General features: G+C 42.5%; 1 protein-coding gene across 1 annotated transcript in view; it reads left to right on the forward strand.

Moving 5' to 3' along the window:
* The window catches only part of KLF7 (KLF transcription factor 7), a 229677-nt gene that overhangs the window by 129950 nt on the left and 72852 nt on the right, over positions 1–26875 (forward strand). Inside the window, exon 2 of the mRNA XM_077448497.1 lies at positions 2130–2742. Within this exon, the coding sequence (XP_077304623.1) occupies positions 2130–2742 (613 nt within the window). The remainder of the gene's footprint in view (positions 1–2129; positions 2743–26875) is intronic.

Consider the following 26875-nt stretch of genomic DNA (forward strand, 5'->3'; position numbering starts at 1 on the left):
TTATTAACAAACAGTAGAAGAAAGTCTCGTACAGATAACTGAATCAGGCTCCCCAACACATTAGTTTAACATATTGTATGCATTGCGGCATACGAATGTGCTTATCAATAGAATTGTCTGGTTGCGGTTTCTTTATTATGCAGGATGGGACACCATGCCACGTGATCAGATAACATTTTGAAAGGCTTCTCAGTATACCTTTATATATGTCAATGCAGTTATAATATGAAAATAACAGTAGTTATAATATAAAATAACAGTTCCACACCAATTTAAGGCTTGTTGGAAATGACTCCTCTAGTAATGCTATAACTTGGACTAGCAGCTCTACTCTGATGTCTAATATTCTCTAAAATAGAAGAAGGTCTTGGAGTGACCACAATTTACTCTATGGTTTTTAAAATAAATATTTGGTATGAGACTGTTCCAGAGCACTACAGAGGCTGTGAAAAGTAGGATGTTTATTTCAGCTGCCAAAATTTCCTAATAATTTCCAGAGAAGCTCTGCTTCTTAGTGGATATATCTAAGTATCTAAGTATGAAGCTGCACTGGCTTCTATAGCAAGTCCGCTTGTGTTAGGGCCGGGAGGAAACCTTAGGTTCTCATTACATATAATAAAGTTTCCTATCTGTCTATATTTACATTTTAAAAAATTGCATGATCTAGCTCAGGGGTCTTCTAGGACCATATTGTCTATTTTACTAATATTTTTGGGCAGAAAAAATATCAGTTTTATGAATGAATTAATTAAATTGAAATGAATCAATACATTTTACTTGGAATTTTTATGTAATTATCATTATATGATTCAGAACAACAGAGAAAAAACTTGGGTAAAACAAAACAAAGAAACTCCAAATGAACTAAAATCCCTGTATCACGTACCTGGTAGCAGAGCCTGATATGATGGGGAAGTCCTCTCTTACACCTCTGACTCGGGGGGGGCCCTAGTATTGTAAACAGGATGTGCAGGAGTACAGAGTGGCACGTGTGCCTGTAAGTCTTGCTACCAGCAGGGCAGATGTCCATGCTGGGCAGTTGAAGTCATCAGAAGGCTGCCCAGTTTAAATGGCCCATTTGGCACCAACATCTGTCACATGTGCTTGTAAGTGCAGGCTCGCAGGAGTATGCACGCTTCCAGAGGCGCGCACATCAGTATGCATAAGCAAGTGCCCAATTTCTGTGCACACAAAAGGGAACATGTATTAGCCTGAGCACAGAAGTTAATCCAGAGGAGCCATTTGATCTATTGGCATACCCTTCCTTGCACCCTCCTTACATCTGAGGCCCTAATGTAAGGGAGGACTCTGATGGGGGCTCATACATAACCTGCCCTGGAGACTGGAGGGGAGGAAGGTTGTGGATTTTGTAGAGAAATGGAGACTATAGGGTGACCTGAAGACCTATTTGGGACCTTGTATGAGAGGCCACTGACCCTAGCTGTGGGACAGCGGGCTGGATTTGGCCCATGGGCCTTAGTTTGGAGACCCTCTGATCTAGTTAAATGCAATGATATCATTGCACTGTATGTAATGATATCATTGTAAGAACCAATCAGAATTCTTGTTTGATTTTGCCTTTCACTTTATGGAATAATCAGTTTTTTTCTTGCTGTTGGCAATGGCTTTGTTCTATTTTTTTTTCTTTTGTTTTAATACATCAGCCTCAAAATTCTCATCTGCATTTCCCAAAATATTTCTGTTATGGGGGCATATTTAGAAAGAAGTGAATGTGACATTCAGCAAACATTCACTGAAGGTGAATCAGTCACTCTAATTCCAAACACATACACAAGCACAGTAATTTGTTGCCCCACATTGGTATGTTAGGTGCCATTCAGAATAAGTTGCACCTATTACTTCTATGTCACACCAATGGGCATTACTGTTGTGGTAACAGGCCGTAAACTGGGAAAGGCTTACGCTGTTTCCATTCCACCCAGTATGTTTGTGTTTAAAGTGATACATTTTAATTTTCCCACAGATACAGTCACTTCACTGTTTGGTAATGTAATATAGGATGGCCCATAACACATCTTTAATGGCTGGGTTATTTGGTGACACAGAATGTAATTATTTTCTGTCAGAATTGCTTTGTTAGTGAAGTCTTGCTTTTTTTGTTTCCATAGACCTGCCTGGAGCTGGAACGGTATTTACAGACCGAACCAAAGAAGATGTCAGAAGCTTTTGGGGAGGATTTAGACTGTTTCTTAAACAGCTCAATTCCTCAAGGTACAGATGGTTACGCCCGTAAACTAGATCCAATTGTAATTCCTGTGGACATCAGCACGTATGAGAAGCGCCCTAGTATGGATATTTTACTATCACAAGACAAACTTCTGTCAGAGACCTGTGTCAGCCTACAGCCTGCAAGCTCCTCTACAGAGTGTTACACATCGGTAAACCAGGCACAGCTTAATGCCGTTACATCTCTAACACCACCATCTTCCCCAGAACTCAGCCGACACCTTGTCAAAACCCCACAGTCCCTCACTGCTTTGGATGGAACTGTGACATTAAAACTGGTTGCAAAAAAGGCCTCTGTGAGCTCTGGAAAGGCCACAGAATCTGCATCAGCTGCCATTACATCAAAATGTGGGCTAAGTGACAATGAACAGTCTGGAAATGCAGGAGAAGCCTCACCTGAAAATAAGAAGAGAGTTCATCGATGCCAGTTTAATGGCTGCAGGAAGGTCTACACGAAGAGTTCTCACTTAAAGGCCCACCAGAGGACGCATACAGGTATGCATGTGCCCTTAAAATGTATCTAAACCTAATTCTTTTTTTCTTGTTCTGGATAAACTGGGGAAGGGTTGAATCCTCTGTTAGGTTTTTACGGTTGTCTGTGTCTCTGCTGCGGAGCTTCACCCTCTCTATTGGTCCTAATGACTAGGGATGAGTTTGGATTCGGTCCGAAACCCGAAGTTAGCTGTCTTTTGCTAAACTAATGAGCCGCAGGGGAAACAGTCTCTATCCAGTAGCTTTTAGAAAGGGGCAAGCATGCTCATGACATCATTGACTTAATATGGCCATATGGCCCCACAATGACTGCTAACTTCCATTTTTGGACTAAGTTGGGTTCAGACCAAACACAAGCCTGAATCCACGCTTATCAGTACTGATGACCACTGTCACCAGGACTCAAAGTGAGAGAAAGTCCAACATTTCTTGTCACCGAAACCAGAATAATCTTCCAAAGGTAATTTTCCAAAGAGGACACTTGTTTCAGTCAGAATTCCAAGAATTCAGCAACTTTGCAAAAAGGGCACGCACACTATGATTTAAGTCTAATTAGGTACATGTCACCTCTGGGACTTTACCCTATTACTTCTATGTCACAGGTTTATTGCACTCCCAGAGAATACACTCTGGCTGTGAGAGGAGAGAAGCACACAGAGCATCTATGCCTGCCCCTCTCCTCTGCTGCCCATTCAAAGAAGCCTTTGTATTTTGTGAATGAGTTCACATAATACAAAGGCTTCTTTTGTGAATGGGCAGAAGAGAGGAAGGGAAGGGCATGGCAGTTCCAGCAACTCTGCTCTTGAAGAAACTTAGACCACAGTGTTCATCATCAGAACTCCAGAAGTTATCTCCCTGGAACACAATAAACCTGTCAGATGTGAATTACAGAGATACGTCTACAAGGAGGCAGGCACCTTGTTAGACTTTAGAAAGTAGCTGCATTCTTGGAATTCAGTTTTTAGTAACAACTATCTAAGATTTTACTTCATTTGGAAAGATCTCTTATAGCCTGCTGTGTCTCAAGACAGGAAGTAATGGTTATTTTATTCAGGTGGGCACAGACTACAAAACAATGCAGTTAAACGAGTTTTAAAGGAAACCCAAGGTCACAGCATACACTTTCATTTTAGAATATCAGCATTGCAATAGCAATACAAACAATAGATGACAATCCAATATAGGTTTACTTGAAAAATCTCCTTTCATGTTGAGCGTGCTGCCTGTCTGCTGGTCATCTCTTTTCACAACTTTCTGGATTCCCTGCATGCTTTGCATCTTCTCTTCTGCTGTTTAGATTTAATTTCTAAGGACTACATATCCCATGGTACCTTGCTGCCTGCAAGAAGTGACTCTGCCCCATGAAACTTCTCCTCTTAGCTCCTATGTAGTCTAGAAAGCAGGCTCTGTGAAATGTGTGACACAGCAGTGCATACCAACAGGGCATAGTGAATATGTGTCACAGAATACAAGGATGTAAATGTGTAGGGATCTTCACAAAGTATGTTTATACACTTCAGGATTATTCAGATGAATAGAAAAAGGCTAACAATAATTGAAATAGAGTGTTAAAATGAATATATGATATTAAATTTTACCATAAATACACTTTAACTTTTTATATTTTACCTAAAACAAACAAAAAATGGCTTTGGACACACTTTAATGTTTTACTGTGGCCTTTGTGTAATAGCAAATTTGTTTTATATTGGCTGGAAGGAAAGATGTTGTCTCAGAAGGTATCTGTCATGTTTTGCACTAATCTGGACTGTACAGTGTTCCCATCATATGTATCTTACCACTATGATCCTGGACGCACAGTACTAAAGGCTTAATTAATGGAAAATAGGAACACAAAACACCAGCCAGGAAGATGAAACTGAATGCATTATTCTATTTTGGTGCTGGGAGAAGGTTTTATTCGATTAAAGGTACAGAGGTTGCTTTGTCAGTGAAGTCGCACATTTCTACAGGTTTAACAACAAAAGAGTTGTGAAAAACAATATATTTTCTACAGTGTCAGGTTTTATTTTATGTTTACTGGCTGTGAGAAGTCTACAGTGATAGAAAGATAGATTTATAAGCTTTATTGTTTATACTGGAGCAACCTAAAAAATATACTATGACATGAGCGTAAAAATAACAATATTTGCTGCAGAAAAAAACTTTTATAGATAAACAATGAAAAATCCAAAAAGTGCAGTTAAAAGAGAAGTTTGTTTGTTAGATGAGGCTGCATCTATCCCCCAGCATCTCTGCACTGAGAGCCGAGCCACCGAACATTGCGGATGGCTTAATTCTCTCACCTCCCCGAGAGGAGAGCTGCTGACTGTCAATCAGCATCTCTCCTGCCTTGTTCCTCCACGCTCTTTGGAGCGATGAGCTGTGGAGGGATGGGGAGCGGCCGTCTCAGCATCTTAGCGGCTCGCTGAGACTTCCATCAGTCATGGCAGCTGGCGGATCTAGACTTTGGATGACACGGTGCCTCAACTGATTGCAGTGACGTCAGCAAAGAGGGGAATTCAGACTGCTCTCCGTTGAAAACGGGCCACAGGAGTGCAAAACTAATTGCAGTCCTGTGACCCTTAGGAGAAGCTCCGCCTAAAAAGCTCAGGTTGGACTTCTAGTTATTCTTATATATAATCTATATATTCTAGGATTTATATAGTAGATGCTGAGCATAAAGGCTGGCATACCTTAGTGTTAACTTCTGTAACATAGGGAATCCTCTTTAATAAAGAAATGAAGGAAGAAATTCACAGATAAAATGCACTTACAAAAGCTTTAAAACACCAATAGATTTTTATTTCTGAAAATTACACAGCTCAGCCACACAGCACAGCCCTGTCTGACAGGCAGTCAGCCTGATTTTCCTTTGCTGCAGTTAAGTAACACATGCCAGTTTTTCTCCTCCTCCAGCCTGTGACTGGTCAGTGAAAAGAGGAGAAGTAGATGAACACTGCAGTACAGTTGACTGGCTACTTGTGCTGCTTTTCCCTCTTCTAAATTCTTCTATACAGGGAACAGTAAGAGGCTGACACCAGGTCAAATACAGGTACCTACACATCCCCTGCCAACACTACACCAAGAACTGAGCGATCAAACACAGCTGATTGTTCAGTTCTCCCTTCTGCTCTGAGCAGAGAGTGGTGACTGTCAGTCATCAGCTCTCTGTTCTGACCCTCCAGGGCTCTCTGGAGCGCTGGGCTGTGGAAGGGCAGGCATGGCTGACTCAGGCTCTCAGCGACCTGCCGAGAGGCTGAGCCAGCTGCCAGTCCAGGCATCTGGGTGGATCCCGACTGTAGAATGGGGATTTTTCCCAAGCCTGGACCAGTTGAGTGACATTAGCTTTAGCCTGTTGCTGGCTGAAAATGGTTCACAACAATGCAGAGCGAACTGCAATTCTGTGATCCATAGGAGAAGTATGGATTGGAGCTATGCTATATAAATTCTTATTGTTTGCTAGGTGTTACTCTGGCCATGCATGGGTTGATTTCCTACTGAACCATCCAAATTTCGGTCCATTTATGAATGTTCCTGTTCATGAGGTCAACCTATTTATCAACTTCTCATGAACGGTCCTGCTGGAAAATCTTTAATCAACCAACACTTGCAATCAGTGTATCCTGACAGTGGAGGAGTCCCGCTGTCAAAATACAGACACAGGAAACTCTCTGGTATATTAACCAGCTCTATGAGAATGGTGAAATTAAATCCTTTACCCAACTACAAAGGGACCAAGTCTTAGCACCAACCGATATGTATCAATACATGCAAATCCTTCATTGCCTTGCCAAGAATCCAAACTTACTGCGGGTAATACCTAATCCCAGATTTAATATTCCTCTTAGGCCTCATGCACACCGGACATTAAAATAACATTATAAAAATGCCAGTAGCTTTGCAGTAAGTCTTTTAGCGTGTTTCCAAGTTAGCATTTAAAAAAAATGTAAAAACTTTTTTTTTCCTATAGATCAAGAATTTTAAAAACCTCTGGTGAGTGGCATTTTTGAGCATTTATCTGCGTTTAGCAGCATTTTTTGACGTTAGAGAGAAAACAGCTGAAAGACTCTTCACAGAACCCACTAGTTTTGTACTTTTTTTAAAGTCAAAAAACGCCCCAGCCAAAAACTGCTGATAACAGCTTATGTGTGCATGGACACATAAGATAACCTGATAAGGAGTTTAATGACTGTAGAAAAAAAACATGTGAAGCCAAAAACAGCTGCTGTAAAATGTCCCAAAATGTCCAGTGTGCAAGAGGCCTTATGCCGCGTACACTTGAGCGGACTTTCCGGCAGACTAGGTCCGACAGTCTTTCCGACGGATTTTCGACAGAGGTCCGACGGACTTTGCGAATGAATGAACATGGCCACACACAATCACACTAAAGTCCGACGGATTCAAACGTGATGACTAGAAAGAATAAGGAAGTTTGAAGCCATTAGCCAATAGCTGCTCTAGCGTCGCTGTTTGTCCGTCGGACTAGCATACAGACGAGTGGATTTCTCAATAGGAACTGGGTCCGGCGGAAAGATTTGAAACATGTTCTATTTCTAAAGTCCATCAGATTCTTGTACAGCAAAGGTCCGATGGAGCTCACACATGATTGAATTGTCCGACAGATTATTTCCTTCGGACCTTTGCTATCGAAAAGTCTGCTCTTGTGTATGCGGCATTAGTCTCCCAGCAAAAAAGGCACTTCACTTTTTTAAGCCTTCTTCAAGAAAAACAGATATTTGAGAAAAAACCTTCCCTTCACCCAGTGGGAGAATGACTACAATTCACCCTTTCTTAGTGGTAGTACGTGTTTAAGTCAATATACCGGGCCTCCAGTTGTACCTCTCTATGGGAGCTCGCCCAGAAAATAATTCAAAGGCAGTACCTGAACCTCTTGAAAATCTCAAAATTGAGTCCTGAAGTATCTCCCCTCTGCTGGAAAAGATGTGGATTGGAAGGCTCTTTAATTCATATCCTATGGGATTACCCACAGCTGTACAAGATTTGGAAGGAGATCTTCAGCCTTATATCTGACTGATCCTACTCCTCCATCCCTTGGCCTAGTCCTGCTTAACCTTACTATAGAAAACATACCTTCTCCTTTACATAAGTTCGTCACCCATGTTCTGCTAGCAGCAAGGCTATCAATCACATGGTTTGGGAAGTCCCTGTCACTTCTTAACACAATTCAACTGGTTCAGACCCATTATACATCTGAACTCTTGTTGTCTATTGATAGGGAAGCTTACTCACGCATGCAGAAAGCTTGGAGTCCTTGGTCAATGATATAAGCATAACTTTCATAGTTGTACCATCAAATAACTATATTATCTTAGGTGCAATATCTTTGTTTGACTTTGTTGTATATCTTGTTCTGTTCGTTCCTTATGGCAAATGTATGATAACTTTTGAGTATGATCCAGGTTTTATAAGATATTGTCCATTGCTTTTTCATGTTATCAGATATATGCAAAGGATATCCGCATATTTGATCACCCTCTATTTTCCATAATTGTTTACTCTGTATGTCTCTTTGAAAATGCCAATTAAAATCTATTGAAAGAAAATACGACACGGCGGGGAGGATTCCTGCATCCACAAATGTTTGGATGGGGAATCAGGTTTGGTTTTTTTGTATTCAATTTGCAGGCTGAAAGAAAATACTGACCCATGTACAGCCAGCTTTAGTGCAATTAAGAATTAGCCTGTTGCTATTATTCAATAAAGCCATAGGTAAGAGGCTGTATTCTTCTCCAACAACAACTGAATTTGTTTTAAACAACAGTTAGTGGCAGATGTTCAGCGCTATTGAGCAATGTTATCTACACTCATTTGAATGCAGATTGACTCTAGTTATTTGTTACATTGTCCAATGCTAATCAGTGGTCCAAAGTGGCACACCATTGTATCTAATAGTAAAGCACATGGATGTCATTGTCTACACATGGCAGCAAATCAGTGTGTATCTAAACTCAAGAACACAAATGTAATGCATACCAGCCCTTAGAATCAGTGGCTACATTATTTTTCACTTTTCAGGCTTTTTTTCTCCTTTATTTATGTAAAAGAATCATGCAGGTACAGGGGAATCCTGGAATCCATTTTAAATTCCAGAGTAACTGGAAGATTTTCTTTCCGCCATAAGGCAGGTTGGTTTTCCCAGTTTTATATGTCTACATCTGTAAGGGCTAATATAGTTTTAACTGGCCTCTGTTAGTTTGAAAGAGCATTGGTCTAAGGCAGGGGTCTCCAAACTTTTCAAACAAAGGGCCACTTTATTTTCCTTCAAACTTTAGGAGGACTGGATTGTGGCCAGCAGGGGCAGAAAATGTCATGGCCCAGCATCAGTGAGACTAGATATGGCCTCAGGGTTGGTGGTCAATAGGAGGAGGAGCATTCCCCCTATTAGTAGGAAGGAATAGTATCCCATCATTGGTATCGGTGGAAGATATAGTGGCCTAATGTTGGTGTCAGTGGGAGGAATAGTGCCTCTTATCAGTGGGAGGAAATGTGCCCCAAGGGCCGGATAAAGGCTAGCAAAGGGCCACATCTGGCCCTCGGGCCGCAGTTTGGAAACCCCTGGTCTAAGGCTCTGTTCACATCTATGCAATTGCAAAGGAGTGTGTGTGCAGTTTTGCGCATTGCCACAGTTTGGGTTTAGGGCAGCCCATCTTTCAACAGGCTTCCTAACAGGCGAAAAACGTGCTGAAAAATGTCCATAAACCTTTTATAAAATGGAGCTGCACCTAAACGTGTGGTACTGTGTACATTGACCACATCCATTTATCACTTTCTCGGTGGCTGCCACCCCACTTGACACTCGGGGAGGAATATTTTTTTTTTAACCCAGATACACACACACACCTAAGAATGGAAGTTATTTTCAGTAACAATTATAATATTAAACCATTATTAATAATGATCAAGAAAAAAACAAAACTGAATTACTGCACTGCAGGAAAATCAAAGGGTTAATAACACTGTGCTAAATAAAATAAAACAAAACACAAGGGTTTAATAGCGGTGCACACAGTGAGCCATTGGGAAACATGGGGATAATAGCTTTGTGCAATAAAATGAAATTCAAGGCTTTAATAGAAGCAAACTACAGCAAAAGATGGGGATAATAGTGGCATGCTTTGATAGAGACAGGCCTACAGGGGCCTAAATTCTAGTAATATGGTTCTCTAAACAGTGGTGACTTTACAATACGTAGGCAAAAATGGCAATTCTGACAATATATGGGCCACAAATGAGCAATCATATACAATACACGGGCAACAAATTGCTAAATTTAACAAAAGGAGGGCAAGAAATGGTCAAATGTTACGTGGATCCTGAGCCAGGATAACACACAGGTAGTTGTGACAATATGTTAGGAGCCCTAAGGCAAACGCTGCGCTATAACCAAAAAAATAAAATAAAATATATGTGATAAAGTGAAGTATATAATGAGCAGCTAGTACTGAAAACTTCTAAACAAAAATAATAACAAAACAATATGACAGATAACAAAAAATATAATAATATGGTAATGAAAATGGTAGACACATCCATAGACACACAAAGAACGAAATAAAGAAAGGAAAAAAGCCTAAAAAGGAAAGCTAATACAACCACCACATTTAAGGATTGGTAAGCTGCAAAATCTTCAGTTGATGTTTGTGGGTTTAAAGGGGTTGTAAAGGTTCAAGTTTTTTCACCTTAATGCATTAAGGTGAAAAAAACACCTGTCAGTGACTGGCCCCCCAGCCCCCTCATTTTACTTATCTGAACCTACAAACTTGTCCCATGGGGATGCGCGCTCTCTCTCTGCCCGGGGTTCTCGGCTCTCAGTTGGATAGATTGATAGCAGTGCATCCATTGGCTCCTGCTGCTGTCAATCAAATCCAATGATGTGGGGGGCAGGGCCTAGTCCTGCATTCGGGGTCTATTGGCGCTGAATGCTGGACTCAGGAGCACATCCACAAGGTAACCCCCCCCGGGAGAGCACTTCTCCTAGCGGGTTATCTGATGTGGGGAGGAGCCGTGAGAGCTGCAGAAGAGGATGTTCGGGGCCACTCTGTGCAAAACGAGCTTCACAGTGGAGGTAAGTATGACATGTTTGTTATTTTTTTTTTTTTAAACCCGAACCTTTAGTGTTCCTTTAAGGTTTAAACTGACCACACACCTACATAAATACAGTTTAGTCCCTGTTGAGGCTATCACCCAGATAGTGATACTCTGCCTCAACATTACCTTAGTAATGCAAAAACAATGTATCATCATGTTCGGGGTTACCAATCACCCCATTATTGGTGTCAGTGGTTTAATTTGACCCGCTCATACATGGATCAAAATCTGGCCAGTTCAGCAGGTACTGTCCAAATAGCTATAGCCTTCAACCCTCACCAGTGTATTCTGATGGCGGGGAGGTCTCTCCATTTCCGGAATTCAATAGCTCAGAATGGAGGATTACCTCATCCACCCCGAGTGTATGGATGGGGGAATTGAGTAACCTTTTTTCGTTCACCCAGCTGGTTGAATGAAAAAAAAAAAAACTGACTCATCTATGGGCTGCTTTACTTGAACACCAAGTTTGTCAATACTGCTGCCTCTTTTTTAATCTGAAACTACAGTGTTTCTTTTTGGGCAATAGATCACTCTCTCCACTTCCACCACCATTGTAGAGCCACTTCCAGCACCTGGCACTTTTTTACTGCCGCTTGCTCCCATGTGTCATCGAAGAATTTTTTATAAACCACTAGGACAGTTGGCAACCCAGAATTTGCAGACACACCCCTCCCCCAGGCACACCACTGTCATTAGTCCCACATTTCATTGTTATTGTCTATATTGTCTACATATTTGGTCACTTATGCTAAGTTTATACTAGTGACGTACACTAGTAGCCCTGCCCCTCTAAAAAGTCAGCCACTACAGACAGGCAATATGTTGTTGCCTGTTATAACCTGGTAAATGTGACACCACTGCACCGCAATAGCATGCACATGGTTGCAGGGTGTTTGTGGCATGGCCCCATTCACTTTAATATGTTGCGCTTGGCTTTAGTGCTTGCTGATTGCCACACAGGATATCATTTATAGAGTGTCATGGCATGTGTACAACCCCATCTGACTGTCTTTACAGCTTAAAGTGGTTGTAAAGGCAGAAGGTTTTTCATCTTAATGCAGAGAGAGGGGGTGGGGCTGAATCACGGACGGGCCAGGAGCACCAGTAAGGGACCCGAGAAGAGGAGGATCCGGGCTGCTCTGTGCAAAACCAACTGCACAAAACATAGTTCAACTAAGTGTTTTAACCACGCACCGACTGCAAATGTAACAAGCCCTAATCTGTAAAATGCCACTTTGGCAAGGCAAACCATAACTATAATACTAGAAGCACCTGAGAGGACAGATTTAACTACTTCTGACACTAGATCACGTGACCTACCTAGGAAAAGGTGACCAATAGAGCACCTTCCCGCTCTTTTCTCAAACTGCCTGGATACTAGGTGACTTGACCTATACCAGGGAAGGTGACCAATAGCACACCTTCCCGCAATTTCTAAGTTAAGGGGATACTTGAAACTCCACTGCCAAAATCCCATGAGGGAAGGGGGGGTAGAAACAGTTTTCCCCCCTTTTCCCTTCATTCCTACTAATCAGGAACACCGATCTCTCTCTTTGTCTAGTGTCAGCATCCCCCCACACAGTTAGAAAGCACACATTGGGAACACATTTAACTCTTTGATCACCCCTGATATTAAGCCCTTCCCTGCCAGTGTCATTTATACAATGTCAGTGCATTTTTTAGCACTGATCACTGTATTAGTGTCACTTAGTGTGCAATTTGTCCGCCACAATGTCGCAGTCCCACTAAAAATATCTGATCGCTGCCATTACTGGTTAAAAAAAAGAAAAACGTCCCTAAATCTATCCCGTAGTTTGTAGACATGATAACTTTTGCGTAAACCTATCAATATACGCTAATTGGGATTTTATTTACCAAAAATATGTAGAAGAATACAAATTGGCCTAAATTGATGAAGAAATTTGTATTTTTACATATTTTTATGGGATATGTTTTATTGCAGAAAGTAGAAAATATATATTTTTTTTCCAAATTGTTGTTTTTTTTTTGTTTATAGTGCAAAAACTGAAAACTGCAGAGATGATCAAATAACACCAAAAAAAGGTCTATTTGTGGGGAAAAAAAAGGACATCAACTTTTGGTACAACATCTCACGACCATGCAGTTGTCAGCTAAAGTAACACAGTGCCGTATCGCAAAAATATGGTCCTTCCGGGGCTGGATTGGTTAAGAAAGGAAGATTAGGTAGTAATAGATCTGAAAATGGGAAAAGAGCCACATAACCAAGTACATTAAGCCATTTTGATTCTGTAAAAATGTTAAAAAATTTCATAGCATCAAAAAATATCTAAATATGTTTCGCTAATTATTTAACCAGCATGCGAGTTTATGAAAATCAATTTATGTGAATTTAAATGTAAAGCTGTCAACTTTTAGGCAGCTTCTGCAGCATACAGAATATAGTCGTCTTGCTCTTTCACGATCTGTCTAATCAGTGATAATTCATGCAGTGTTTTGTACCTTTTTATAATTTTACCTAAAAGAGGTTATTTTTGAAAAATGTATATGTAGATATAAAAGACAGATACATTACAGGCAGTGCAGAGAGTGCACTGAGAGTTCGATTTTTGTTTTTAGCAAGTCAGAGCAATGGAAAATGATTACTGACATCATTATAGAGTGCTGCAATTTACAAGTTGCTTATTGTCTGATGAATGAAACAGTAATATATTCTAAATACTGCTTGTTTGATATTTACCTCTTAAGCCCCATATACACGATCCGAAAACGGACGACAGATCACCCGGATTTTTTCGCTTACTAATCGCAAGTATAAATTGAATGCCGTATATACTCGAGTATAAGCTGAATTTTTCAGCACATTTTTTAGGCTGAACCCCCACCCCCCCTCAGCTTGTACTCGAGTGTGGGTCTCGAGTGAGGGTGCCCATCTGCAGCTGTACCTTTGAGGCTGTAAATGGACACGTGAGGCTGCAAATGGGCACAATGAGGCTGCAAATGGGCACGGTGAGGCTGCAAATGGGCATGGTGAGGCTGCAGATAGGCATGGTGAGGCTGCAAATGGGCACAGCGAGGTTGAAAATGGGCACAGTGAGGCTGCAGATGGGCACTGATGATACAGGTGGACACAGCGAGGCTGCAGATGGGTACAGTGAGGCTGCAAATGAGCACAGTCAGGCTGCAGATGGGCATTGTTTACCAAGTAGCATTTCCCACCCTAGACTTATACTCAAGTCAATACTAAAATTAGGTGCCTCGGTTTATATTCGGGCCAGCCTATACACGAGTATATACGGTAGGTTACTAAAGTCACAAAAAGTTACAAAAATTCTCGTACGAAAAAAATACACTATGCTTTAGTGTATTTGTATTGTATTTTCGGACGACAACTGTACTGACTAAACAAAAATTGTACAATCTGGTATCGTATGAGGAAAATTTTCGTGCTTGTCCGATCAAAAATAATCAGATTAACTGTCATGATTGGCTCTCGAAAGCTCTGTGCTAGCGATCCAATTATCGTACGATCGCATCGAAAACGATATTTTCCGTCCAATTTTCGGATCGTGTGTACGGGCCATTAGGGTGTTCCAATCAGGGTCCAGTGTAAAGGTTTGTTCAGGCTTGTGCATAAACTTGTGTTTTTCTGCATTAAAAAAATGCAGGTCCATGCAAGGGCACACAGAAAACAGTTGTTTAATATGTGCTCCGTTCACACTTGGACACAACCTTCAGGTAGGCTGCAGTGCGGTGCGAAAATGTGCAACAGTTTTCCATCCTGCACCGCAGCTCACTAGCCAAGCTGCTGTGCATAGAAATTAATGAAATGTCACAAAAGAAAATGTCACTTTGCACTTTAAAAGTTATCCAAAGCTGCCTGTGCAGGTAAGGCTTCATGTACAGGGGACGTTGTTCAACCTCTCTTGAAAGATTTAACTTGACAGCTAGAAAGCGGTGTCTAAAAACGGCCATTTAGCCGTGTTTACATGCCACATTTAGTCGCGTTTAGCCATGTTTGCGCCTAGCAGTGTTTTGAAAAAAATAGTAAAATTAACATTTTTTTTTCAAATAGCCAAAAATGAAAAACGCCTGTAAACGAAATGCGGCTAAACGCGAGTTATCCAGTTGAGCCACGTTTGGCGTTTGAAATGCCTCTAAACACAGCTTCTGAACACTTTTTTGTGGGTTCTAAAAATGCCTGCAAATACAACTGCCTAGAACCGACTATAAACGACCCTGTGTACATGTACTGATAAGATAACATAGAGGAGAGTTCAGGAGCAGTTGAAAAAAATGCCCAACTGCCCCTAAACGTCTGTTTACCATCAGCAGTGTACATGAGGCCTTAGCCCTTGTACACACGGTCGGACATTCTGACAACCAAATCCGTTGGATTTTGTCCGAAACTGTTGCATACACATGGTCGGACAAAGTTGTCGGAAAATCCAATAGTACATAACGTGATGACGTTATTTCGTTACGACGGGACTACATTCAGTCTAGTAGCCAATAGCTTTGGTCTAGGAATTTGATCTGAGCATGCGTGGCACTTTGTCCGTCGGAGTAGGCTACACATGATCGGAGTATGTCCGATCGGAGCATTTTGTCGGAAAATTTTACCGGCAAGTTGGAAAAGTTGGTCCGTTGGATATTCCGACGGAAACAGTCCGATGGAGACCACACACAGTCGGAATATCCGACAAAACGGTCCAAAAGGACACATTCCGTCGGAAGTTGAACAATGCCCTTGCAATAGGTTTCGGCTATTTACATACCTCCCAAAGCCTGACTGAAAAACTCTCAAACGCCATTCACACAGGGGCAACTTTGGATCCGACTTCAAGTCGCTCTACATGTAAAAATCAATGTAAGTGAATGAGAGCCGTCTTAATGCACACTACTGAAGTCGCTTCGACTTCAGAAAGGGTTCCTGTACTACTTCAATCCGACTTCTAAGTCAGATCTCCATCTATATTGAAGCGACAATGTCACTTCTCTCACAGAATAATCAGCTCTCGAGGGGGAACTGCATGCCAAATTTTAAATAAAAAACCGGCATGGGTTCCCCCTCCGGGAGCATACCAGGCCCTTAGGAACCCTTTATTGACACTTTATTGCGGCTCCCCCACCCCAAAGCACCTTGTCGACCATGTTGATGAGGACAAGGGCCTCCTCCCGACAACCCTGGGCGTTGGTTGTCGGGGTCTGCGGGCGGGGGGCGAATCCGGGAGCCCCGGAGAAGAGGGAAGAAGGATGGAGGAGACCGGGGCTCCTCCGCTAGTAAAAGAGCTGCAAGAAGATAGCGGAGGAGCCCGGGAGAAGACACTGGAGAGCGGGAGACGACACCGGAGAGCGGGAGAAGAGGCCGTACACTGAGAGAAGAGGCCAGACACTAGGAGAAGAGGCCGAACAGAGCGGAAAAGTCAGAAGAAGACCCCCGAAGTTGGAAGAAGACCCCCAGAGCTGCTTAAAAAATTACTTTAAAACCTGTGTTGTGTTTTTTTTTTATTGACACTTTTTTCCCCAGGTGAATGGGTAGGGGTACGATGTACCCCTTACACATTCACATAGGGTGGGGGGCCTGGAACTGGTAGTCCCCTTATTAAAGGGGGCTCCCGGATTCCGATAAGCCCCTTGCCCGCAGACCCCGACTACCAACGGCCAGGGTTGTCGGGAAGAGGCCCTTGTCCTCATCAACATGGGGACAAGGTGCTTTGGGGTGGGGGGCGCCCCCTTCCCCAAAGCACCCACCCCCCATGTTGAGGGCATGCGGCCTGGTATGGTTCAGGAGGGGGGGGGGGGGGCGCTCGGATAAGGGTCTGGTATGGATTTTCGGGGAACCCCCATGCCGGTTCCCCTTAAAACCCGGTGGTATGCTCCCGGAGGGGGGACCCATGCTGGCTTTTTATTTAAAATTTTCCGTGGAGTTCCCCCTCAAGAGCTGATTATTCTCTGATTGGCCATGGCCAAAGTCGCCTGGCCTGGGGCGCATTAAAGTCGTGTTGTAAGTTGCCCCAAGTCGTGTTGAAGTCACTCTCAGAGATGGCATTGACCCATCTTGTTGGCCTCGTTGCTAGGATGTTGCTAAGACACTTCCAACTTTTAGGGCCAGTTTACACCACATGCAGTCCAGTGCGTTTTTCTTCTGCTTAAAAAATGCATGGAAAGCGGGTTATATGGTATCCAATGGCATAGGTCTCACCAGTGCTTTCAGTTCCAGTGCGTTCCACTTCCAGAAAAAAGTAGAACATGTGGCATTTTTCTTGTACTGGACTGTACTGGAAAGCTTTAAAACGCATCAAAAACTGCACTGGAATGCATTGGAACGCACCTACATGCACCAAAAGCACACTGAAACACGAATGTCCTAGTTAGGAATCCACTGGACTGGATCAAAAACGCGCCAAAAATGCACTGGAACACATCAAAAATGTGCATGCAGAAAGCATCTGGAAGGCATCTGGTCTCCGTTTCTATGGTGTGAACTGGCCCTTACGGCTCACTTTCACCATCACAGGAATGAGCTCTCCAACCCCACATATGTGGTCCACTACTACCTCTATCACAGCATCACTGTGCTCAGATCTACTACAACAGGGAAGAGATGTAAGGGGGTTTAAACGGCTGGGAGTGTCTTAGCAATACCCTAGCAACAAGACAGGACAGAATTATGCCATTTCTTGGAGTCTTTCAGCCAGGCTTCGGGAGGTACCACCTATAACAAGGGCATTTTTTAACTGTGGTCAAAGCTGCACAGTTAGTTTTTATCTACAGGTGCCTCCTACTTGCATGGGCAGATTTTTTTTTTCGTGTGTTAATAGTGAACTAACCTTTTAAGAAACCATTTAAGGTTAGAACAACCTGAATTTTTTGGTTTTGTCGGTAATATTACTAGAACTGGCGCAAATGCGTGCCTGAATTAGGTGCAGGTAAGTCTAAAGAGAACTACCACCAGAAAAGTGGTGCTAAGGCTTTATTGATCTCCCGCCATTGTGGTTTTTAATATTGATTTGAACAATTCTCCTATAAATGTGTCAGGATTTTACAACACATAATTGCTTTTCTTAATTAGTCGCCCCCCCCCCCCTCCCCCCCGCTCAATTTACATTACCCATCAGGAGCTTATAGAGTTAAAATATATGTCTAAGTTTCTTTGGATCTCCAGGGGCATGGAATAATAGCTAGAGGAGGTAAGGAACTATAATTAGGGATATACACAGTGCTAGGAGAAGGTGTTACATTGGGAGTTGGGGCAGAGTAATGGAAAGGTGGGGGGGGGGGGGAGAAGGAGAGAGGCACCATGATGATGCTGGTTGCTAGGTAACCCCATCAGCAGTAAATGCCGCCTGCTAATTGGCCAGCCTGTGAAAACCTGGGTACCAGCCCTAGCTTGTTTCTTTTCAGCCGCTCTGTTGCTAGACTACTGCATCTCCTCTCTCGCTCGCTCTACACGCTGACAGCTAATTGGCTGGCTGCTTGGTGTTTCTGCCGGGTACCAGTCTGAGCCTGCATCTCGCCTGTTATCCCTGGAGGCGGGAGGGGGAGGGGGAGCGAGGGAGTGAGAAGGATATGTCAGCAATTAATGGAGCACAAGTGTAAATTCTACACAATGTCTGCCACCTGCGCCCCCCCCCCCCCCCCCTTGAAACAGACTGAAAAATCCAAATCCTTTATGGCCGTGAGCACATCACAAGCTCGCCTTTCCCGGATTAGCTCTTGACTTTGTTGAAAGACAAACGCAGAGACTTTCATTTTATTGGACCTTTAAAAGGGAACAAGTAAAACAAAGCTGACAAGTTTGCATATCGTTATCAGTTCCCCTGGCATCCAAAGGGTTACTCAGATCACAGCTGCTGCAAGAATTAGAAGGTCAATAAAAAGAATGGTGCTGACAATGCAAGGATTGCATCTTACTTTCTTTGTATTACAGGGAATCGGGCACGTAGGAACATCTGTAGGTTGCCGTTGCTGACCTGCTTCTGAAAATACCAACTGCCTGGCTGTCACTGTAGTTCAGTGCTTTCAATCCTTTCTGAGTTACAGACTCAGAACAAGCATGCAGGCAGTGACATCAAAGCAAACGCAGAACTCCTGATCTGTGTAAGTGTTCTATAAACGTAAAACTACCGATGTCTCTCAATCTACAGCTCATCACACACGTTACAATCTCATTTAGATCTATCCAATGACCAAGAACGGCGATGGCCTGTCTGATTGGATACAAATGGATTGGATAGGGTAAAAAGAATCTCATATTACATATTTATGCTAAATTCATAGTTGATTGTACAAACATTGTATGATCAGATTGTAACATGCATGGTGACCTTTAGCCCTGCCATAGAAGGACGGAAATTTGGCTAGTTCAGCAGGAACAGACTGGTGGGCAGGCTGGTTGTACGGAAGTTGATCCATTGTTGATCTAGACCAGTGGTCATCAACCCTGTCCTCAGAGCCCACTAACAGGCCAGGTTTGCAAGATAACTGAAATACATCACAGGTGATATCGTTTGCTGCTCAGTGATTTGCAGTATTCTAGTCTGCATCTCCCCAAGGTAATACATAAAACCTGGCCTGTTATTGGGCCCCGAGGACAGGGTTGATGACTACTAATCTAGACTGTCAGGTTTTTTTCATGCGATCACTACTGGCAGCTATAGCTGCTGGCAGTGATTATTTTATTCTGATGGAAAAAGAAGCCTCCCGCTGTCATAATACAATAGCGCAGTGGGATGGATCCCCCCATCAACACTGTTTAAAATCTTTTTTTTATTAATTTATACTTTACAAATAAATATCCAAAAAACTGCTTTCTATAAACATTAAAAACTCGTACTCTCCACACAAAGAGAGAAAAAAATAAAAAACAACAAACATATAAAAAAGTGTACAGTAAGTTCCCATTCTATTTTCATAACCTCCCACCTTGTTCCCCTGCTTAAAAGAAAGAAGGGGGGGCAGTATAAGGGGCGGAGATCTCCTAAATTGGAATGTATACACTATTTACAGGTTGAAAAAAGACACAAGTCCATCTAGTTCAACCATAGAAATAAATAAAAAAATATCAAACAATCCCATATACACAATCCTATACCCACAGTTGATCAAGAGGAAGGGGAAAAACCCCAGAAAAGCATGATCCAATTTGCTGCAGCAGGGGAAAAAATGTATTCCTGACACCCTGAGAAGCAATTGGATATTCCCTGGATCAACTTTGCCTATAAATGTTAGTACCCAGTTATATTGTGTGCATTTAGGAAAATATCCATGCCTTTTTTTTAAAGCAATCTACTGAGCTGGCCAGAATCTCCTCTGGAGGGAGTCTATTCCACATTTTCACAGCTCTTACTGTGAAGAATCCTTTCCGTATTTGAAGATGTGTGTTGACCGTAAAGTGAATAACTCTACACCAAGTTCACTATATGGACCCCTTATATATTTGTACGTGTTGATCATACCCCCCCTTAATCTCCTCTTCTCAAGAGGGAATAAATTTAGATTACCCGGCCCTGCCATCTATTCCCTGTATCCTTTCTTACTCGCCCCTTTCCATTCCTCCCACTGTTTTCCCAACCTCCACCTATTACTTGTGTTGTGAAATTACAGATCATCTCAATGTGATAATAATATTGATTATATTGTGTGGGTAAAAAAAGAGGTTGAATTGTGTATAAATCGAAATATTTACCCTACCCTCCCACCCCACCTGCCCTCTTACTTCCCTTTAGGCCCAAAATGGGAATTGTACATGTAGTGAAAGTGTGAAATCTTATTAGCTATGAATAAACAGATTATGTGCCCTAGATAGATGGGTAGAAGTGATCAACACTGACTATTGATGGGGGAACCGAGCAGTTTTCTCTCCTTCAACCTGTGGCTGAAGGAAAGGTAATTGGAACAAGCCTGGTTGTCTAAAGCAGTCCATACATTGTACAAGTTTAGAAAGGGAAATAAGCAACAGCAGCCTACAGATGTCTCCCGGAACAGGTTTCCTCTCCACACATTAAAGCGGGAGTCCACCGGGACTCCGCGTTTTTTTTTTTTTTTTTTTTTAAAGCCAGCAGCTACAAATACTGCAGCTGCTGACTTTTAAAATAGTGACACTTACCTGTCCAGCGCGCCCGCGATGTCGGCACCCGAAGCCGATCGCTAGGTCGTCTGTCGGGTCCTGCCGCCGCCATCTTGGGTATGGGAATCAGGAAATGGAGCCTTTCGGCTTCATTTACCGGTTCCCTACTGCGCATGCGCGAATTGCGCTGCGCAATAAGGACGCTCCCCGCTGCCTCTGGGAGCTGTGTGTTTCCCAGCAGGCAGCGGGGCACTTGCGGGAAGGGGTGGCCACTTGCGGAAAGGGGCGTAAGTTACGCCCCTTTCTCCGCAGAGAGCTGTCCCGGAAGTGGGTGCAGTTACCTGGATTATCCAGGTAACTGCACCCCCCTCCCCCCTGAAAGGTGCCGATTGTGGCACCGGAGGGGGGGAGGGTTCCGATGAGTGGAAGGTCCACTTTAGGGTGGACCTCCGCTTTAAAAACCAAATACATTCAGTAAGGGAAAAAATTATTTGATTACCCTGCTGATTTTGTATATTTGCCCACTGACAAAGAAATGATCAGTTTATAATTTTTATGGTAGGTTTATTTTTTTATTTTTATTAAGAAAGCCAGAAAAATGCATTTAAAAAAAAGTTATAATTGATTTGCATTTTAATGAGTGAAATAAGTATTTGGACTCCTATCAATCAGCAAGATTTCTGGCTCCCAGGTGTCTTGTATACAGGTAACAAGCTGAGATTAGGAGCACTCTCTTAAAGGGAGTTCTCCTAATCTCTGCTTGTTAGCCGTATAAAAGACACCTGTCCACAGACGCAATCAATCAATCAGATTTCAATTTTTCCTCCATGGCCAAGACTTAAGAGCTGTCCAAAGATGTCAGGGACACGATTGTAGACCTACACAAGGCTGGAATTGGCTACAAGACCATCGCCAAGCAGCGTGGGGAGAGGGTGACAACAGTTGGTGCGATTATTTGCAAATGGAAGAAACTCAAAATAACTGTCAATCTTCCTTGGTCTATGGCTTCATGCAAGATCTCCCCTTGTGAAGTTTCAATGATCATGAGAACGGTGAGAAATCAGCCCAGAACTAAACTACATGGGAGAATCTTGTCAATAGTCTCATAGTCACCAAGAAAACAATTGGTAACACACTACGCCATGAAGGAATGAAATCCTGCAGAGCCTGCAAGGTGATCCTGATCAAGAAAGCACATGTACAGGCCCATCTGGAGTTTGCTAATGAACATCTAAATGATTTACAGGAGAACTGGGTGAAAGTTTTGTGGTCAGATGAGACCAAAATCAAGCTCTTTGGCATCAACTTAATTCACCTTGTTTGGAGGAGGAGAAATGCTGTCTATGACCTCAAGAACACCATACCCGTCATTAAATGTGAAGGTGGAAACATTATGCTGTGGGGTGTTTTTCTGCTAAGGGGACAGAACAACTTCACCGAATCAAAGGGACGATGGACGGGGCCATGAACCATCAAATCTTGATTGAGAACCTCCTTCCCTCAGCCAGGACATTGAAAATGGGTCATGGATGGGTATTCCAGCATGACAATGACCCAAAACACATGCCCAAGGCAACAAAGGAGTGATTCAAGAAGAAACACATTAAGGTCCTGGAGTGGCCTAGCCAGCCTCCAGATTTTAATCCCATTGAAAATATGTGGACTGAACTAAAGGTTTGAGTTACCAAACGTCAGCCTTGAAACCTTAAGGACTTGGAGAGGATCTGCAAAGAGGAATGGGACAAAATCCCTCCTGAGATGTGTGCAAACCTAGTGGCTAACTACAAGAAATGTCTGACTTCTGTGATTGCCAACAAGGGTACTAAGTCATGTTTTGTGAAGCGGGTCAAATACTTATTTTGACTCATTAAAATGCAAATTGCTTAATAACTTTTTTTGAAATGCATTTTTCTGGATTTTTTTGTGGTTATTCTGTATTTCACTGTTAAAATAAACCTACCCCCCCCCCCCCCCCCTTTCATAACCAGGCTGTTTTTTTTGCGATACAGCACTGCATTATATTAACTGACAATTATGCAGTTGTGCGACACTGCAGCCATTTTTTCCTACAAATAGAGCTTTATTGTATTTATGGTATTTAATCACCAGTGCGATTTTTTTTTTTTTTGCGCTATAAACAAAAAAAGGATTGACGATTTTGAAAAAAAAATAAAAATAATTCTGCTATAAAACATATACGAAAAAAATAAAGATTTAAAATCACATTTCTTCATAAATTTAGGCCATATGTATTCTGCTACATGTTTTTGGTAAAAAAAAAATCCCAATAAGAGTATATTGATTGGTTTATGGCTAATATAGCATCTACAAACTATGGGATATTTAACAGTGGTAGGGGGCATTAATGTGCTAGCAATAATCAGTGAGATGTCACAAACGTCAAATAAACCTTTGCAAACCTTTATTTGATGTTTGTGACATTTCACTGATTATTGCTAGCATATTAGCGCCCCCTACCACTGTTAAATATCACTTAAGTTAGCATTGTCTATACTTTGTGGGGAGACACTTTTATTAATCACAAATTATTGTATTTATAGCACGAGGCTCACACAATTATTAAACTACGGGATATATTTATGGAATTTTTATTTATTTGTTTTTTTATAGTAGTAATGGCGGCAATCAGCTACTTGCAGGACTTTGATATTGCGGTGGACATTTTGACACTGGCACTTTAGACACTTTGCCTGTTCAGTGATCAATGCTAAAAATATGCACTGTCACTGTACTAATAACACTGGCTGGAAAGGGGTTAACATCTAGGGCGATCAAAGGGTGAACTGTGTGCCTAGCCATTGTTTGTGTGTTAATTGTGTGCTGCTTTTACTAGGGGAAGTAATGGATTCTAGTCCCTGCATTGCAGGAACACAGAATCCATTCCTTCCCCAGCCAGTCCTGATATACAGTATGCTATTGCTGACGAATGGCGAGTGCCAGAGGACATTGACTGCCCAGCACACGCAGATCGGCTTCTGCTGTGAATTATCACAGTAGAAGCGGCCCACTGGTGGCGTGTGCACGCCCCCTGCAGGCAGAATTCTGGGATCACGTACTGTGTATATATACATGATCCGACACACAGTTGCCGCCCTGTAGCAGTAAAACTGCTATGGAGCAGACGGCAAGTGGTTAAAGTGGAACTAAACCCATCAATTTAATGCTTTTCCAAATCAGGCATGCCATGAATGTTTGTGCTCTCAGTTGAACTGTCAATCAAATGGCTGGTGTCATAACTGATCACATGTGCAGCACCATGGCAACTGCAGATCAAACAGAGGCTACGATAGCAGCTTCCTTGGCTATAAGTGTAAGACCCCTTTCTCACTGGGGCGATTTGCAGGTGCTATAGCGTTAAAAATAGCTCCTGCAAACCACCCTAAAACAGCTGCTCCATTCACTCCAATTTTTGCTTAAATTTTTTCTTCATCCCCTCTTACCTTGATGGGTTGTCTGTAATAAACATGCTTACACCCAGCTGCACCCCACTCCGCCATCTTTGTTGTTTTTATCAGAGCTGGCTTTCTCTTCCAGACTCTTACTGCCAGCTCATGATGACATGCCACTGGGTCTGCCCTCCTCCAATGCTGTGATACCACAACTGATGCCCCCTGGGATATCTGATGTGAATATCCCAGGAGGCTGCAGGAGCAGCATGATGTCATGTTCACCTTGACAAGGATGGCAGAGTGGAAAGGGGGGGGGGGGGGGGGGCGGGCATAACCTTAAAAAAAGTAAATAAAAACAGGAAAAAAAAGTGTCACTGTTGTAGCTTGAGTAGGAGGAATGCAATGGAGCAAAGGTGTATTTTGGAGTACAGGCCTGCTTTCAGTGGCAATGACCTTGGAAATAATTTTGAAATGATAATTACTTTACTGGGCAAGGAATGTCATTATGATGCATAATAATATGCATCATGTTTAGCTGTAGCATAGTGCTGTATGCATAGGTAATAATGATCATCATAATGCTAGCTCCTAATAATTTCATCTCTCCAACTTCTGTGAATTCTCTATGTGGCCATATCGTGGTATGTTCCTGAATGACCATAATCAGGGAAATACAGCACTGTAGCCACTAGATGGAGCTGACGAACATAGGACGTATTAGACATATGTATTATTCATGATAGTTGTGTGAATGCTGGGATATTCAAACAGCATTTTTTTTTTTATAAACAGACCCAAAAGTGTGCTTCTTGTCACATTAATGTTTTGTAGCATCCCCCAGGTGATAAGCAGTAAAAGAAGAGCATCCCTCTATCTTGATCACCTGGTCCCCTGTGAGAGTTTTATCACATGTTTTTTTATACTTCATGTAGCAGCACAGACAGTATATCCACGTACCCCTTTTTTCTCTTGAATCCACAGTGGTGCGTAAAAACAAAAACACTTAAGTGTACAAAAAAAAGTGCATGTGAAGAACAAACACAAAAGAGTGCACTTAAGGGTCTCATGTTAAATCCCCCAAAGGAGTAGGACTGTACCCTGACCTCCCGGGGCACAAGACTCCTGATAGGGGTAAGGCTCAACTTGGTCCACCTAGCCAAAAGGCCTGGCGGATTCTGCTCCTCATGGTCAGCTGAAGCCAACCAATGAGTACTAGGTGAGGGGGTTCTCCCAAAGAGAGACTCCCCCCAGTTCAGGCGGGAAAGGAACTAAATGCCAACACATCCTTCCCCTAGACTTTAGGACTCACACCCTCCATCCAGTGAGAAAAAAGAAATGCAGACAAAAATGCAGACGTGAAGAAAAACCTGAGAGAAAAATAAACTGAATTAATAGTGCCGGTATAGGTTCACTGGCTAGGCCCTGAGGCCTGGTAGCAAAAATTTCCCACAGAGGCGCTGTGCAGAAAAAAGCTAGTGTTGTGGCCCTGTGCCTTTTTACACAGTGGGTTCCCAGGCCCATAGTGTTACTAAGAGCACCCTTTAGGTGACCAAGCCCCAGGGGCACTGGCACAGAGGATTCTCTTTCCAGCCTATGGCCAGACAAGGTAGACCCATTCAAATCAGGAGGCACTGGGCCCCTCCAGTCTTCCCCGGGGGAAAAAACTCTTCTGCCTCACATCCCATGCAGAAACTAGCCTTCAGAGCTCCCATCAAACCAGCAGGGATAACATACAGCCAGTGATTCCTACCAAAAGGCCAGAATGGTGGCAGAGCACCCCTACTAGACACTGATAAGAACAGATACTTCACTTGATCTTAGCCTATGACTTTTAATAGAGCTGTGGTACTTCATAAATGAAATGGTAGATGCTCTCACAGTGTTGTTTGAAATGTAGTGTATTTCCCCATGACTATCAGGGAGACACAGCACTGAGATGGGTTGGATCATGCAGGTTCATGTCCCAATTTTCTCCATCTCTTCTCTTATATCCACCACTCTGGCTGTGAAAATGGATATATTCTTTATGCATGGCCTACTTTGTTTTGCATCTGCCCATCAGTCCTTCATTTTTAAGATCACATGGACAATGGGAAGAAGTAAGTAAAGACACCTGTGTGCACATGGGCTAATACTGACATGTAGAATTCATCTGATTTATGGGGCAGTCTACACAGCACTTCCAGGGTGATGATTTATTGACTGCTTTTTAATTATTTCACAGGAACAGAGGAATAGTCTGTGGAAGCAGTAAGGAATACACATTAAAGAAAGTCAAGCAGTGGAAACAGAATAGGATATATTTAAGCACCAGATGTGTTGACAGCTTAATGCCTGCAGCACTGTGATGATTTGCATGTGGACACCATTCATACACCTCAAGCTAACCAAGTTACCTTTGACTAGGGTTATCTGTTATGTGCAATTCAGCTGTCTTCAGCATTTTGAAATGGGCAATAACTAAAAGTGGTAATGGCTTCAGTTTAAATCAGTGTAATGCATCTAATGTGCATCAAATGAAAAAGTGTCCAATGTCTTAGGCCGCGTACACACGCGGGGACTG

This window comes from Lithobates pipiens, unplaced genomic scaffold (assembly GCF_037356315.1).
Source record: "Lithobates pipiens isolate NorthernLeopardFrog02 unplaced genomic scaffold, aLitPip1_a1.2 Scaffold_22, whole genome shotgun sequence".
NCBI classification, from domain to species: Eukaryota; Metazoa; Chordata; class Amphibia; order Anura; family Ranidae; genus Lithobates; species Lithobates pipiens.